General features: G+C 35.1%; 1 protein-coding gene across 22 annotated transcripts in view; it reads right to left on the bottom strand.

The window, feature by feature from the left end:
• RIMS2 (regulating synaptic membrane exocytosis 2) overlaps nt 1-18,427 on the bottom strand; it is a gene marked incomplete at both ends in the record, with an annotated part of 289,996 nt that overhangs the window by 68,332 nt on the left and 203,237 nt on the right. For 15 of the 22 annotated variants that reach the window (XM_081324264.1, XM_081324273.1, XM_081324271.1 and 12 more), the window contains 2 exons: nt 8,359-8,468; nt 9,536-9,709. In XM_081324264.1, the coding sequence (XP_081180390.1) occupies nt 8,359-8,468; nt 9,536-9,709 (284 nt within the window). Of the gene's footprint in view, nt 1-8,354; nt 8,469-9,535; nt 9,710-18,427 lie in introns of all 22 variants that reach the window. The other 7 variants (XM_081324256.1, XM_081324274.1, XM_081324265.1 and 4 more) reach the window with 2 other exon arrangements.

The following is an 18,427-nucleotide window of genomic DNA, read 5'->3' as shown; positions in this document are numbered from 1 at the left end:
TTTCAGCCGTCTCCTGCGGCTCCCAGTCCTCTGCCATGTGCAGTCCAAAAAAAAAAAGTGGGACTAAAAAAGTTCAACCAATCAATTCAAATATGCAGGGTAGGTGCATATCTCGCCTTGGCTCCACTCTTCAGTCAAACCCTGTTCTGCGCATGCACGCATGTATGCGCATGTGCACACATTTCTTGTGGCTCCCAGTTTTTCCTTTTGTGAGGGAACCGGTTCCGAGTGGCTCTTTTACTGTTTCAGGTTGCTGACCCCTGCTCTAGATGATTAGGCCATTTACAATGTAAGCATTATTTGCATATTGTCCCCACAGACCGATCTCAGAAATATGGAAGGCTCAGTGAACTTTGAGGTCAGTCAGGATTGAACTCCAGGCTGTGGACAGAGTTTGTTGTATCTTTTAATGTGCTTTGCATGGTTCATATGCATAATACTTCAATACTATGCTACATTTAGCAAGTAGCAATACTGATATTATTCTGGTACCATCCAAAAGCTCACCTGGGATATTAGGAATGAAAAACATCAGAGTATCTATTAATCTGATTTTAAAAATTTAGCAAATGTAACTCAGGATATAATTTTATTTATTTATTAGAGTTATATCTAATATTAGAGTTGATATGCATAGTATTCTCTCCTGTTTTTCAAATAAATATTTCCTGTAGTTTGAACCAATAGACAGTAACTGGCCCAAAGTCACCTGGTGACCTCTATAGATTAAAACTTATCTTTCTGTAGGGCAGCCATGTCAAACTGCCAGCCCATGGGCCAAATGCGTCACACCAAAACCGCGCCCACCCCATTGCTGGCAATGGGGGGGAAAGTCACATGACATCGCAAGTTTGACATGCCTGCTCTAGGGCCAATCCAACACTTGAATCACTAACCATGCTGGCTCTCAGTTAGGATTTCATCTGTGTACTGAAATTATTATGTTCTTTTTTTCTTAAAATGCAGTATATTGAATTATATGAGCTGCTATACTTCACTTCTAAACAAATACATCAAATATAGAAAAGTACAGTACCAATGAGTGATTGCCAGCTACAGGTATCCTTAGAGCAATGTGCTCCAGGCTTAGAATTTTAATCCTAATAGTAGTATAGCAATTGAACTACCTCTTTTATAAGCAACATATTAGATTTAAAGATTTAACAAAGTAATTGTAGTGAACAGCTTTAAGAGGCCACACTTTTCCCTTGCATTTGCTACAAAGCTAAACTTAAATTTAGGTAGAAATATCTTTTGCATTTAACACACTTCTTTGTTCTTTAGTTGGTATATTTTCTAACTTTTCATGATTGATAAATAGTGTCCTAGAAAAGTATTGGGCATTAGCAAATCTATGATGAAATTTTGAGAAAAGAAGAAATTCTGAGAATGACTCCCTCTACTAATAGCTTCCTCTAGTAATAGCTCTACTTACATAAACAAATATAGCAATTGAACTACCTCTTTTATAAGCAACATATTAGATTTAAAGATTTAACAAAGTAATTGTAGTGAACAGCTTTAAGAGGCCACACTTTTCCCTTGCATTTGCTACAAAGCTAAACTTAAATTTAGGTAGAAATATCTTTTGCATTTAACACACTTCTTTGTTCTTTAGTTGGTATATTTTCTAACTTTTCATGATTGATAAATAGTGTCCTAGAAAAGTATTGGGCATTAGCAAATCTATGATGAAATTTTGAGAAAAGAAGAAATTCTGAGAATGACTCCCTCTACTAATAGCTTCCTCTAGTAATAGCTCTACTTACATAAACAAATATAGTAAGCACTAAGCCAGTGGTTCTCAACCACAGCCCCTGGGGGAGGGGCACGATGTTATCACTGGGATCTGCAAAGTCTTGAAGAAATGTTATGATTTAAATCTTGTGTCCATGGCCTCAAAAGGCATTTAAAGGGGGTCCACGGTAAAGAAAAGTTTGAGAACCACTGCACTAAGCAATAAAGATACAGCAGGAAAAAAAATGTTGGCCAGAGGAAGATGTTTTGGTTTAACAAATACCTTAATAAAATAAAGATATTTAGGTATTTTTGCAAAGGTTTTTGTTTTAGATATTTTATAAAAAATATAGCTGATTATAATTTGACAGACAGATACCTATTATTGTCCTATAAATACACTGAATATAAAAAGAGCAAAACAAAAAATATTGATATCTATCTTGTATAGATGAATAGCTAATAAAACTGCCTTGCATAAAAAAGTAATAAAGCTTAATAAAAACTGCAGATACAATAGATACTATCCTTGCAGCAAAATGTTGCAGTGCATCTTCACATCTCCAACAAGAATCCATTTATTCAGAATTCCAACAGAAAAGAGACCTTCTTATTCACAATCTCATTATTCACTTTTGCTAAATATAACCTATTTGCATTATCATGGTAAATAGTTTCATATACTGTGTTTGCAGGTTATGGCATGTGGTTTTGAAATATTTTGTCTGCACACAGACAAAAAACTGCATCTGCATTCAATTCATTTTCTCAGCAATCTGCAACATTTATGTATTCTTTATCCAAGAGTAGAGATGCAAAGATTCTGGGGTGGCAAAGATATAACAGCCTCATATTTTCTTTTTCCTTATATTGGGAGTGAGTGGGTGATTATTATTTTTTTAGAGGCTGATTTTTGTGTGTGTGATTCATTTTTTGGTCAGTTTCCAGGGCTCCAGAGCTAAAATCTAATTGCACATAGCTGTACACTGAATGTAAGCCCTGCAAATAACAATGCCCACCTGTACACCATGCTCAGATAGATGAATTCACTATTCATCTTCAATATCCCACTCATTGACTTAATTTCACCCCTATATAACTGGTTTAACAAAGATGTCTCTTTTACAGAGAGAGTTTGCACAAATCTTGACTTTCAAGCATACTATATGCTAGTATATTTGATACTGCTTCTCAATGGATACTCTTTGATTCAGTGGAATACCAAGGGCAGAGCAGCAGGAACGACTGACTCTGGATGTAAGCAATGAGGAAAAGCAGTATCTGGCAGCACAGCAGCAACTAAGGAACGGAGATGTTAAAAACTAATCTGCTCTGGATATAAAAAATGCTAGGTACGCCACTGCTTTGATTACAGTCTTATTTGTATATAATCACCTGAATTAGTGCCAACCGATAGCAGAAAATTATATTTCATATTGAAGTTTAGAAAAAGTATGTTGTCTTTTATGAAAGAAAGCACTGTATCTCTTCCACAATGTTCTCCTCAATTTTCTTTACATGAATATGCTGCTAATTTTTTTCATTATTAATAAGACCTATTTTTTAAGATTGTATGCATATATAATGATATAAATGGACATATATGCTAGAACAGAGCAAAGCTAAAAAGCTAATAGCATAGCAACTAACAGGCAAAAATCTGGAATATGCTTTCTGCATATAAATAGCAGCTAAAGTAAGATAAAATCATACTGAAAAAAGAGAAAATCATCACGCATACAAACAACCAATTTATCTACAATCAAAATCCATTTAACCAAATTCTATTTTCAACAGTATCCATTCAAATGTTTCTACAATACCTATAAAGATGGCATGGCATAAAGGCATGTTGGTGCTGGTCTCCATTATTGTATATAATCTGATTGTGACAGCACTATATACATACATATACATACACACACACACACACACACACACACACACACACACACACATAATGTTGCAAGAAGACAATATATATCCTCAAAGAGATGGCTATTAATCAGTGGAGCTTGATCAGATTAGACCTCTACAAATTCTGACTCACTAAAGCAAAGGCAACATCTTTATGGTAATTTGTTAAATATATCACAAAATTCCAGTTTTCACTGATTGTCCCTAAATGGAAAAACAAACAGCTTTTCCAAGCATTATCACAGAGTGCCATCAGTTTGATACATCACTAGTTATAGTATTTTATTTCAAATTAAAATTATGTTTTAGCCAGAGATAAAATCAACACTTAATTAATAGTTTAGACTTTTCTATTCATTAGTATATCACAAACAGTATCCATTTTTTTACATTTTCAATAGCATTCTACAATTTTAATTTTCAAAATAAGAAAATGAACTAGCTAATTAAGTTATCACTGAATTTCAGTAGTGATTTTTAACAGTGTTGCTAATATTACTTTATGTATTTATCATTTATAATGCAACATAGACTATGCAAGAAACATGTCTTCATTAAAATAGGTTGCACAAAGAAAAATGTTAGAAGCAGATGAATGGCTCCTAGCAACCCCCTTAATTTTCCCAAATATCTCTCCAATGGATTGGGAAACCTTTGTTATCAGCTTTTGTGTCGTAGCAAGTATGTGGATGAAATATATACTTTATTTATTCCTTTAGTAAATCACCATATCTGCCAGAGATCCATATATTTATAATTGTAAATCAACCTTTAAAGCACTTATGAAAAATATTAACAAAAGCCATTCGAACCTCTATGATAATCCAAAATCATTCTAAAATCACATCATAATGAAATAATAAAAAATAATTCTTATAGAAGTCATTATTAAAAAGTAATAAAATTAGTAAACATGATATCAGGTATTAATTATTGGACACCCTCCCAAAATGCTCTACCTTTATTTGCTTCCATTTATTTGCACTTGGCCTGAGATGAGCGTGCTAACAGGCAAATTCTGGTTGAAAAAGGCAGCCCTGCAACCTTCTAAGCAGCAAGCTATATGTAGGGACTTATAGACCAAAGCTAGAATTTTACATGCATCTAGAAACTTATTGGCAATAAGTGAACAATCTGTAGCAGAGGTGTGAAATATAGCTGCTACATAATGCCCACTTTCTAAACAGACAGCTGCATTTTGTGCAAATTGTAGTTTCCAAGTAGTTTTCAGTTTCAAATAGACCACACTGCAGTACACCCACTCCTATTTAGTGATTACCTTGGTTAGTAAATGCATGCACATACAATGGTAATTAAAAAATAATTTTCCAACTAATGCATGCATTTATAACCAAATTTTGTGTACTTGACAACAATGCATGCTAGAGTGAGAGTAATGCTGGCATAGTTGTACAGGATAACTAGTTCAATAAAATGACAGTAACCAACTATTTTTACAGTGTCTCTGCTCTGTTTCTCTCTCAGTCTGGTCTTGATCTTACTTGGTGGCCTAGTAGCTTCTTTCACATGATGTACAATGTGTGAGGTAAAATCAAGCCTTATGGTACTTAAAAGGTGAGGAACCCCCAAGCTGACTTCTATAACTACAGACTGGAACTGATATCTAAGCACTTATACTGATCTAGCCCACCGACTCTGTTTAGTGAGGTGCTGCAAGCATTGATACACTCTCCTCTCGTATTTAACATTTTTAACATTTAAGCTGCTGGGTAATGTCATCTGATGGTTTGGGTGAGGATATCTCCACCCTGGGCCATCTAATGATGATGTGGACATCCTGTCTTTGTCTGGAGGGTGTGGGGGTTTGGATAGGGAAGAACAGGTTTCAACTCAAGTGGCATTGGGTTTTAGTACCTCTGGATTCTGGAGTAATTTCACTTCTTGTTCTGGATGGGGGCTGCACTACCCCAGAGAGAACCTATGTGTAATTTGGAGTACTCTTGGATTTGAAGCTCCTTTTCAAAAAGCAATGTCAGCAATGGCTAGGAGAGCTTTGGCACAGCTATATGTTGTGCACTGATTGTTCCTAGACCGGGCTCCGCTCACAGTCACTCCTGTTGTGATCAACTTCCAATTGGACTACTGCAATGGATGGGGCTGCCCTTATAGACCATATATAGCTGGTGCAAAATACAGCAGCAAAGACAGTTGTGGACGCTTTTCGTTTAGCACCTGTGACATCTCTTTTCTGTATGTTTCTGGGTTCAATTCAAGTAGCAGGTTGTGACCTATAAAGCCCTACTTATGGGAGCATCTCACCCAAATTGTATCTACTTGTCCTGTGACACCTAGGAGGACATCTAGGACACCTAGAGAGATGCTCCAGGTCACATCTATAAATGTCATCTGACTAATCCCCGAAGGAGAGCTTTTTGTACCATGGTGCTCACCCTCTGGAATGTTTTTCCTCTGCGGACTATACTTGCCCTGACCCTGTTGGCTTTCCGTAAGGCTCTTAAAACCTGGTTTTAAAACCTGTGGCATATAATTGAGACTGTATTATGAATATGTTGTGTACATTGCTGATTTTATCTTGGCTCTTACTCTACATTTATTATTTATCATTGTGCTATGATGTTCTTATTTTATTTTTATTCCATGTTAACCATGTAGAGTAAAAGATTTGAGATGGGTGCCCATATAAATTGAATAAATAAGCCTGAATCCTGATTGAAAGGGATTCTGATAACCATCTTTTAAGAAATTCTGTGTATTCAGGGAGTCCTCGACTTACATCCATTCATTTACTGACTGTTCGAAGTCACAAAAGCACTGAATAAGTAACTTATGACCATTTTTCACACTTACAACCATTGCAACAACCCCATGGTCATGTGATCAAAGTTTGGACACTTGGCAACTGGCATGTATTTATGATGGTTGCAATGTCTTGGAGTCACGTGATCACCTTTTGCGACCCTTTGGTAGGCAAAGTCAATACGGAAATCAGATTAATTAAACAACCATGTTACTAACTTAACAAGTGCAGTGACTCACTTAATGGCAAGAAATGATCATAAAATGGGGCAAAACTAACTTAACAACTGTGCTGCTTAGCAATGGAAATTTTGGGCTTAATTGTGGTTGTAAATCGAGGATAAAGGTAGATAATGCTACCTGTGTTATAGCCATGATGCCATTATAACATTCTTATTTACAAAGGAACGTATACTTTACTTTTTTTAATAAATTAAAAATGTAATTTTCTTATAATTATTTATTTCTAATGGAAATATTTATATTTGATATGACATAACATTTAACAGTTATCAATACATTTTCAAACAAAAAAGACAAAGTAAAATGCAAAGTGAGATTAATGGTTCTCTGAATTTATCTATTGCAGGGAATTAAATTATACCACTGTAATATACAAAACAAATGAAACATCTCATAAAATGCATGGGAAATAATCCAGGTTAATAATTGGACGACCATTTGACCAGGAGAGTATAATCCTGCCTTGAGCAGGGAGTTAAACTAGAAGACCTTGGAGGCTCCTTTCGGCTCTATGGTTCTATGTTCTTTTGTGATATACACATTGGCTCCATGTGATTTTTAAGTAGGTTTTTAAAATATCTTTATAGACAGAGTCTGTATTATGATAGAGTCTATAAGAATGTGGAAACCACTTTTTTTTAAATTAAGAGATTAAAAGTTTATGTTGAGGGATAAACTTGTATCTAAGATAGCTGGAAGCTCTCTTTCAGGGATAAATTGTACTTCTTACACTGCTACGACATAGGAATAGTGTTCTTCAGTTGAAGAAGTTTTTAAAACATTCACTGAACTTAAAACTTTGTAAAAGTTTGTTTTATATCCAGAATCAGTTTAAGACTGTTTAGCAGCCAGATCCTCAATCCTTTTTCCATTTAGTTAAGAGCATATTCTAAATAAAATGTGAATAACATTGGTTTGTCACTCTTTTACTCAGCTACATTTGTGGTTCTGAGAAAGTGACTTAGGCTAGAAATGTGATGTTACCTAGCCAGCAGCTTATAATGTGGGTTATTTATTTATTTTTAACTAGGCGAAACAACCAAGTTTGGATATAGCATTCTTTGCCTGTTCATAGTAGCATTGAACAATCATTTTTCTCCAACATTTACATACAACCTCTATTCCAGAGACTTCTGAATAATTAATATATTTTTAGAATCTGTAGCTTAATTTATGTTGCCATCCATAACTGATTCACACATGTGTAGTGGTGGGATTCAGCCAGTTCACACCACTTCAGCAAAACCAGTAGCTAATTTTTTGTTGCCCAGGCCCAGAATGGACTTCCAGAAGCGGCATCCACACAGAGGACCGATTGTTCACATATCTGAATCCCACCACTGCACATGTGGTCCATTAAAAGTAGAGTATCAAAACCTGCTTCATAAATTTTAGCCATGATATATACATACATTATTCATATGTTATTTTCACTTAGAATATTTATATGGCTCCTATAGTACAACAACCCTGCATAATCCAAATTCCTATGAATTGAATAAAATCAATAAGCATTTGCAACCCTCTAAAACACTGTAGTAATGCTATTTTAAAGTAAAATTCTAACCTACATTTTCAGAGCTCTGGAAATAAGACGAATTAAAATTCAAATGATTTTAAAATTTAAAACTATTCTCTTTTTTAACTTCTTATAAGTTCTTCTAATTTAAAATGCTCACTTACTTCTCTCCAGGGTCCCTTTTGGTGGGAGTTGTGGCAACTGTCTACCCCTGCGTCCTGCCACCGGAGTACTTGATGGGCTTGTTTGGACTGACCCCGAATGAGCATGTGACCTACAGGACACACATCAAGAGAAACCAACAATTACAACACATATTTATTCTTATGTAGTTTGACAACAGAGGAATGATTAATGGCTTTTCTGCATGTTGAACTTTAATTGAAATGATGACCGTTCAACCTTAAAGATTTTAAAAAGCATAGTTACCAGTAAGATAGGTTTATCTGGAAACTAAAGGGAACAATATTGAAAAGATGGCACAAAATATGTTTTGTAACTTCATCTGTTAACCATATAAAGAAATATATGAAGAGGTATATGCATACTGAGACATACTGAAATAAAATAAAAAAGAAGTACGGTATATGTATAAATATGACTTATTTCCACGTTCAACTAACAAACATTTCAAATTCCAACTAACAGTGAGATGATGACAGGCAATAAATCAAAAGTATATTTCAATGAGTGAAATGAAATAATATTATTGTTACTGATTGTTATAATTCACAATAGAAAAGCAAACAAGCCAGACAATAATCTGATTTGGACGTATCTTCTCCAACTTCATTCCACTATTTGTAAAAAAACAAAAACAAAAACAAAACAAAAAACAAACCTAAATAAATCAATACTGTTTAATCATGAATAAAATACATCACCAAAACAAGACAAAATGCAAAAACATGCACACAGCAAATAAGAGAAAACAGTGATTAATAAATCAAATTAGTACAAATTTAAGAAACTTTTAAAGTATCATTTGATGTTATGATTATTATTCCATAAGCGATGTCTGATGATCACATTTAATTACTTCTTCTGTAAGAGAAATACATGATAATTATGAAGTGTTTGAGAGTAAGAAATCACACAGGATTCCTAATAAATGAGAAATCACAAACAAATGTAAGTAATTGTTATTAATTATTGTTAGTAAACAAATTACAATGGCAGCTACACCATTATATCCCAATGGAATATAAGTAGTGTATTGATGTTGGCAGGGTTAGTATCTACAACTACTAGTGATCAGCCAATGATGAAAGGAAATATTATTGAAGTTTTTGGAAAATAAAAAAGTGAGCTGGTGGGGCAGGATTAATCCATCTGTTTCACCTCGATAATGCAGGTGAGGGAGGGGCAGATCTTCCGGTCATTAATGAAGGCATCGATCTCATGAGGTTTGACTCAGGACGCTCAGTGGATCGGGAGCGGGGGCTGGGCCGCTCTAGTACTGGACGCTGTTCTGTTGATCTGGATCTTTGATATGGTAGTCTAGGTTCCCAATTCCTGTAATGTTAGTCAAAAAGCAGCTCAATTGACTTTTATCTATGGTTATGCATTACGCTGCAGCACATTGGATTTTGGAGCTATCCAACATAAACTAATTTTAATAACTTTTTAAATAACTTTTTAAAGTTTTCTTCTTGCTAATATTAAGTGGGTATAAAGAAGTATACTTCCTTAAAATGGTTATGTGAAGAAAATAATTTAGACCGTTTACGCAGTGGAATAAAATCTAATAATTTTGCATTAAATTGCATTACTATTTTGGGATAATTCAGAATTCAAAAGAAAAGGTGCAATTCTCTATAAATATTAAACAGATTAATATTTTTAAAAAATCATTTTTCCATATAATTGCTGTCTGTCAGCAGTTATTTATGCTGGCTCATTTCAACAGAATCACTAAATATGAACAAAGGATTTTAAAAATCCTAAATAACATTTCTCATTTACTGTGTATTAGTTTAACTGTCAGGTATAACTGTAGCAAGAATCAAACAATTTTAAATGAGAACAAATGCATTTGTGATATATATGCACATATGGCATAAGCTGTACTTTTGTGCAAAAAAGATCAAACACATCAGATTCAAGGACATCCAAGAAACCACATGGAAATATATGAAGAATTTTCAAACAATTATTCAAAATTGCTGTGGGAGAAATTAATTTTAGGTAATGGGTCCATACTGGTTCTATAAGATAGTAGGATTTTTACAGTGTGTATAGTGTGTACATAGATCCTTAAAGTCTGTAAAGTTTTCCCTCAATACAGTAAAGATAACATAAATACTGTCATATATTTATTTTGGTTCATGAACGTAGCTTCAACTGAGGATTTAGAGTTTTACCTATACAGAAAACCAAGTTTAACTTAAGTATTAAGGAGAGCAAAAGAACACTAGATAGTTGTATTACAAAGAGGTTATAAAATTGCAAAATGTGTTTCTAAAGTTATCCTTTAGTATAGCATTGATTTGAATTTTGCATAACTTGCTTTTTTTCAATAAAGCATCATCTAGGGAAACTCAATGCAGGTGGTGGTGGTACCTCATTCAATAAATAAAGTTTGTTTAGGTTTTTTTAAGCAACTGAAAAATGTGCTACAATGTTATTGCTTATTTATTTATAAAGAAAAAAGTGAGAGTTGAATATATACAGAAGTGATACACATTCATTTAAAAAAACACGATAAAATAATATAGAAGAGACTCTAGCATCAAATTCTTGCTTGCTGATGCAAATTTCAACACAACGAAATGTAGCTATTTTCATGAAGATATTAGTGAACTGATCCCGTGATAAAAATATATTACAAGTAGTCCTTGACTTACAACCATTCCTTTAGTGACCATTTGAATGGCACTGGAAATAGTGATTTACAATTGGTCCTCTCACTTACAAATGCCATAGTATCCCCACAGTCATGTGTTCTTGATTTCGGCTAACTTTTCACTTAAGAACTATCTTGCTAGCAACAGAAATTCTGGTTCCATTTGTGATCACAAGTCGAGGACTACCTATACTTCATCTTAAGGCCTACTAAAACAGTCAGTAAAGAGGTATTATTAGGAGTACTAGATATAGTAAAAAGGACAGCGCAGTAATATGCCAGGAGCACTGTGTCTTCCTTCAAGTATTTTAGAAAATAAGACATCAAACCTCATTAAAGTAAAGGTCTTCCTATGAAGAACAGATATTGATACTGATATAGATAACATAGCTATAAATAAAGCTACACACAAGAGCTCTCTATTGCAAAAGTTCAACACCTTCAATCTATCTCTTTGCAAATCCAAATCAACAACTGATTAATGTTCCTTCCATTTGATTGTACATGAAAGCCTCACGGAAAAAAATCAAAACAATAGTTTCACTTTATGCTCCAAACAGGCAGACACATTTGATCATATGACCAGCAAGGAAGGGCTAAGTATCAGGGAGGCAGTTTATCTAGAATCAGCCTTTTAAAGACAGATTTCAGTCTAACAACAGATTACCTTCCTACCAATAAAGTGATGGGGAGTTTTATTGGTAAAAGATTCGGAATGCCTATGTTCTGAATCCCTATATTCATAAAATAGCTTAAGCACACTAAACTGCATGAATTAAATTATATACAGTAGCTCTTGACATGCCAATATCAGAGGTGCATAGGAAGGATAGGTACCCCCACAACTAGCACAGGAGAACACTATAAAAGAATTTTGAACATTTCCTTAACATGGGAGAAGGGAATATATTTAATTATAATTTATTTATTTTTATCCTGCCTTTATGATTTTTATAAAATAACTCAAGCTTACCTAATATTCTCTCCTCTTTTATTCTCCCCCAACAACAAGGCTATGAAGCAAGATGGACTGAGAGAGAGTGACTGGCCCAAAATTACCTAGCCAACTTTTATTCCTAAGGCTGTACTAGACTATTGCACTAACCTGGTGCCTTCACCACTAGACCAACTCTACTCAGTTCCAGATCTAAGCAAGGCTACCGGCAGCAGGTTGCCAACTGGCACAGTTCCCTGAATGCAGGCATTCTAATTTCTGCAAAAAGCTCTGCAACCCACAAGGAAAAATATCGAACCTCACAATAACTGTGTTTATATGGGAAGTATAGTTGATATCGACCCAGCTCCAACGTCAAGTTGACATCCGGCATTTCTACCACCTAGCCAATCAACCAAGCCAGACCACTTTGCCCCAGGGAAACCCATACAAGATGCTGACTTGGAATGTGGCTGGCTGGAAAGGGATGGTTGATGGTGGTCTAATGAATTTCCTCTCTAGATTTGATGTAATAGCTTTTCAGGAAACCTGGTTAACCGAAATGGATGAACCAGTAGAACTGCCAGGCTTCCAGGAATGGACTTCCTCAGCCCAAAAAACAAAAAACAAAGGGAGACCCTCTGGTGGGTTATGCATTCTTATAAAGCAAGAATTGCAATGGCAGGGAGATAAATTATACAACGAAGACAAGTATTCGTATTTTCTAGCTGTTAAATTTGGATATAAAGAGTTCGAGTTAATACTGGTAAATGTATTCCTCCAAATACATCCTGGTGTTACAACTTCGAATTCTGGACGGGTCTGGAAGTTATCCTAGACGATATATATGCATTGTACCCTCAGTTCATAGTGGTTCTACTAGGAGATTTTAACGTTAGGTTGGGTCCCTCTTTGTATAAGTTAGCACAGAAGAATGGAGTCCCAGGGGAATAAAAGAAATGCTTTCCAACAATATAAATAGAATTTAAATCCTATCAATTTATTCATAATTTAGTTTGACTAATGACTAAAAGCTATGTAAGAATAAAAACATAAAGTAGTCACAATTAATTTTTTTGCATTATGAACATTGTTTACACATTCAATTTTCTTGTCAGCTGGTTGAAGATCTATATAATAACAGGAAAATAGTACTCTACATATCAATACTTTTTAACTGAGCATATAAAATATGTATAGTTTTAATAGACTAAAAGTCATTTGGAACCTAGGATTTGGTCATTCGCCAAGTCCTTCAAAAGAATTAAATGAAATTACTTAAAAATATATTTTTAGCTAAAATGTCTCATGCAAAGAAATGAATTTGCAAAATTACTTTGCTAATGCTGAAATAAAACAATGGAGATTATCTTGAGCTTTACATTATTTATATTATGTTTACATAAGTAGAAGATTGCAGGCACAAAAGACTAAGTACAATGAAGTTGAATTCATCAAGGCCAAAGTTTTTAAAGTATAGACTCTTAAACTAAACAAACAGGAAGCACAAAGATAAAACAATAGGAACAATTCATTGCTTTTCAAAAATATTTTTCTGCCTTTTTTGCACTGCATTTTATTTTCTGTGCATGATATCTAATGTTCAGATTAAACAATGAAAGCAATGAATATCAAATAAAAACATTAAAATGCAGCAAATTATGGTGCATTTGACTGATCACATACAGCGTTCTCTATTTCTAGAGACAATAGAAGCACTACAAGAAAAATCACACAAATTATGCCTAGGAGTCAGAAGCTTAATCTAAGCCAAATACTTTTTACTGGGAATACCTGTCAGTATCTGTGGAAGGCTGTTGGATTTCAATCCTTGGACATGCTATTCTTGTATTAGCTATTGGAATTTTGCTGTTTGATCACAGATATAAAATAACCTGTTAGCACATTTTTAATAACTACTGTTATGAACAAATTTCTAATGTTAAAAAACTGTTCAGCTACAATAGCAATAGCACTTAGACCTATATATGGCTCCATACTGCTTTAGAGCATTCTCTGAGCTGTTTACAAATGCCAGCATATTGCCCCCAACAATCTGAGTCCTCATTTTACCGACCTCAGAAGGATGGAAGGTTGAGTCAACCTTCAGCCAGTCAGGACTGAACTTCTGGCAGTGGGCAGAATTTGCCTGAAATACTGCATTCTAATCTCTGCACTACCATGGCTCAGAAACAAAGTTAAAATAATATAATATTGTATAACTTGGCTGAATTACTTTTAAAATAATAGTTACCAATTAAAGTTTATACTACTGGTTCAAACACCCAAAATTTACACACACACACACAAGAGAGAGGGGGGGGAGGGAGGGAGGGAGGGACAGAGGGAGGGAGGGAAAGAGAGAGAGAGAGAGGGAGGGAGGGAGGGAGGGAGAGAGAGAGAGAGAAAGCGCTTATTTACTTATTTTAAAATCTGGTGAAATATCTGAACACAAATGTCACAAAAAATACTTATATATACAGTAATTTCTGCCATATATATGAATGATAATACATCAAACTATGTATGTTGCTACAGAACTTCACTGCACCTGCAGAGGATTCTGTCTCTACCGCCATGCCTATATGAGGGATCTTAAGCAAATATTGAAGAAAGCAAGAAATTCCCTTTCAAAATATGCTGCAAAAAATATGAATTTGAAGCAAATAACAATTACAAAAATATTTCCCTTTAAAGCAACTTTGTAGCAAATTAATATAGTCTGTTAGGAATCTAGAGAGAGAAAAATCAAAATCTAGATTTTAGAATCTTTGAAAATTTACATTAACAAGCACTTCAACATTTAATTTAATCTTACTCAATTAGATTTTTTTAAAAAAAATCTGATACATCCTGACATCAGATCTCTTTACATAATTTTATATTCTTTATGTAATGCTATAGTTAGATGAGCATAGTATGCAAGGCACCTAAAATAATATAATAACAGTATATTATAATGAGTGTTCAACTACACTCATATATAGTCTGTAGCATCTACAAAAACTAAAATGAAATAGGAAATTGCCATCTATATACAGTAATAACATGATTTACTTTGTCCAAAAATGTGTTTTTCACCATCATTAGTTTCTGCACAAAGTACATGCAGTTTTGGGTCTTGGTAAGTAAACACAATTGGCTTTATTTATATCTCAGTACCAAAAAAATGGAACCAAAATGGGGACCATTTGAAGACAAGATTATAGAAGTACAAAACTTCTATTAAAAAACTACTTAAACTCGATTTTACAGACCTGGGGGGGGGGGTTTGGGGGGAAGGTTGGTGCCCTTTGAGTCTGTTTGAAAACCTCATGACTGCTTGGACTGCTCCCTGCAGTTATCTCAGCATGTTTCAAAAATATTTTGTAAGTACAGGTAGTCCTTGACTTACAATGGCAACTGGGACCATAATTTCCATTGTTAAGCAATGTGTCACTTAGGGATGGCAATCCCTGCAGTCTCTGCAGCAATCATTAACCAAACTCCATTACCATTAGGCAAGGCAACTTCCTGCCGGCTTTCCATAACCAAAGTCAATAGGAAGCTGGCAGAAAGTTGCAAGTCCCAGATGAGCAGACAGGCAATGCCAGGTGGAGCAGGAAGTGAGGAGAGTGTGCAGGGTGGGAGAAAGGGTCAAGGAGATACAAGGGTAATGCAGCACAGATTGAGTGCACAGGATTTCAGAGTTCCATGAGGGGCGCAGCACATATTGGGGAGGGGGTGCAAATGGGTGAGAGGCATAGCACTGGTCAGGGAGGGTGTGGTGCGGTGGAAGCAAAGAAGAGGTGGGGGACCATGGGTTGGTGGGTGAGATTAAGCCCAGCACTTTATAGCCTTCCCTCCTGGCTTCAACATTTACTTTCTGAGTAAGGTAGCAGGGAAGGTTGCAAATGGCAATCAGGTAATCGTACACTATTGCCACCAGTTGTAAGTGAAAAACCAGTTGTCAAGTCCCCAAATCACAATCATATGACCATAAGGTGTGTGTGATGGGACAGCCTGAACTTGAAGGACTGATTGTAACCACCATTTGTTCAGCACTGTCATAGGTTTGATTGGTTGTTGAAGAATGGTCCTGTACTCAGAAGTGGTGCAGGCACACTGTTTGTATACTATTCAATAAAAAACTCTTCCTTTTTTTAAACTATAGTTATGTAAGTTTTGAAGCACTTCTTCTGATTCATTTTTATGTAATTTTTCAAGTTTTTCTTTCATTCTTTCTATTTACAATAAGTCAGTGAAGTAATTATGTTGTTGGCATGTCTTATGTCTAAAGTGTCACCTAATTTTATGTACCCCTATTTGAGGTATTTTCAACACATCACTCTCATAAGAGGCATTGATAGGTGGGCTCTATTAACAAACACAAGGGCTGCAGATTAGATTGGGAGGTAAATAAATCATTTAAATGCTTCAGCAGCAAGCTATTTGTTGCCATTAGGTTTGTCCATGAAGTTGAGAAATGTTTGGAAGGTCTCTATTTACTTCACTTCATGAAATGATACCAGAATTTTTTTTCCTTCTCAATTTTTTTTTTAGATTGTAAGCTTGTGACCCAATGTTCTTTCCACTGTTTTAATCTAAGCCACTAAGATTTTTTATTCTTTCTTATAGAAGAATAAAAATGCATAGCAAATCTCTTTCTCAAATCATGAAAATATTTTTAACACTTCCATGGAAAATTTGAATGGTTAAGGATTTTTTTCAATGCCATTATACTAATTAGGATTTACATTATAGATTTCATTAGTTTCCTACTTTTTAATAGCAGGAAACTATGTAATTATTTGTCAATAATCATAACCGGGCTGCTAAAGGGAACCTGAGGATTGCATGCATCCCTGTGCATGTAGGGCAGACATGTCAAACCCGTCACATCACATGATGTCACAAGACGTATCGAGACTGTTTTGCCATTGCCAGTGCAGCTTCCGGCAGTTTGACACCCCTGATGTAGGGTATCTATATCTGAAGAATAACTGGATTTTAAAAAATATTACTAAAATCTAATGCTCATAGAATTGGTTTCAAAAGGGAAGAAATAAAGTATAAACTAAAATAATGCTCTATTTAAATTATAAATACAATCCTACATTACAGAATCATAATACTTTACACTTTACTCACCTGTAATTTTCAGCTGTACCATTGACTACATGATCTGCCCATGAACTTGCACCATTGTAATACCTTTGCAATGCAGTTAAAATAAAGACAAGTTATAAGTATGAAGTTATATTCCAAACAATTTTTCTCATGAGATATATTTTTATCTCAGTAATCAGGCAAGGAATTCTCCTTAATTCTTTTCACTATAAATACATTTGGGGAATTAATCTTTATTCTTTATAACTATTTATAACTATTACCTTTTGGTCAGGGCATTTAACTAATACTTAATGATTAATTGTTATAATATTTAATTTAATAATTTAATAATTTAATTTGTATACCGCCCTTCTCCCGAAGGACTCAGGGCGGTGAACAGGGCAATACACAATAAAAATAGAATACAAAAATTAAAAAGCCATTAAACAATTATGCCCATAAAATTAATACATATTAAAATTAAAACTATTTATAAAAACCCAACCCCATCCCATCAGACCAGGCCAGCTTGTTCGAAAAAGAAAGTTTTGAGATCGCGCCGGAAGGAGCGAAGGTCGGGGGCCATCCGGAGCTCAACCGGTAAGCGGTTCCAAAGGTCTGGCGCGCCCACAGAGAACGCTCTCCCCCTGGGGGTCACCAATCGGCATTCTTTGATCGGCGGCACCCTGAGGAGGCCCTCTCTGTGGGAGCGCACTGGACAGAGGGAAGTTGATGCCGGTCGCAGGTGTTGCCGTAGGTAACCCGGCCCCATGCCATGAAGGGCTTTGTAAGTCATCACTAACACTTTGAACCTCACCCGGAGAGCAACCGGTAGCCAATGCAACTCGCGGAGCAAAGGTGTAACATGGGAGTATCGGGAAACTCCCAAGACAACTCGCGCGGCTGCATTCTACACCAGCTGGAGTCTCCGGGTGGACCTCAAGGGCAGCCCCATGTAGAGAGCATTACAGTAGTCTAATATGATATGATATAATAAATATAATTAATATAATAAATATAATATTGCTTTTAATATTTTAATATTTGTTATGTTAATTGTAAGTCACCTAGAGTCACTTTGCAGCATGAGAAATTTTGTAAGTAAATAAATAAATATATCAGGTCTTGATAGAAATATTATATGCAACTATATTTATTTGACACAGCACTTGGTCCAAAGAACTCTCAGTTTCTTTTCAGGTACAAGCTGCACAGCCTAACAATCATCACAATCTTATTTTGTATCTGATTGTGAATATAGCTGGCACAAGAACTCTGCAAAGGCAAGGGAGATGGGAGAAATCTATTCATGGAGTCTATGTAATACTTCACCTATATGGTATCTATTCCTGAAAATAAAATA

The sequence above is a fragment of the Vipera berus genome, assembly GCF_964194415.1.
Source record: "Vipera berus genome assembly, chromosome: 3".
Taxonomy (NCBI): domain Eukaryota; kingdom Metazoa; phylum Chordata; class Lepidosauria; order Squamata; family Viperidae; genus Vipera; species Vipera berus.
Note: the sequence above shows the minus strand (reverse complement) of the source record. Positions and strands in the feature narration are given on the sequence as shown.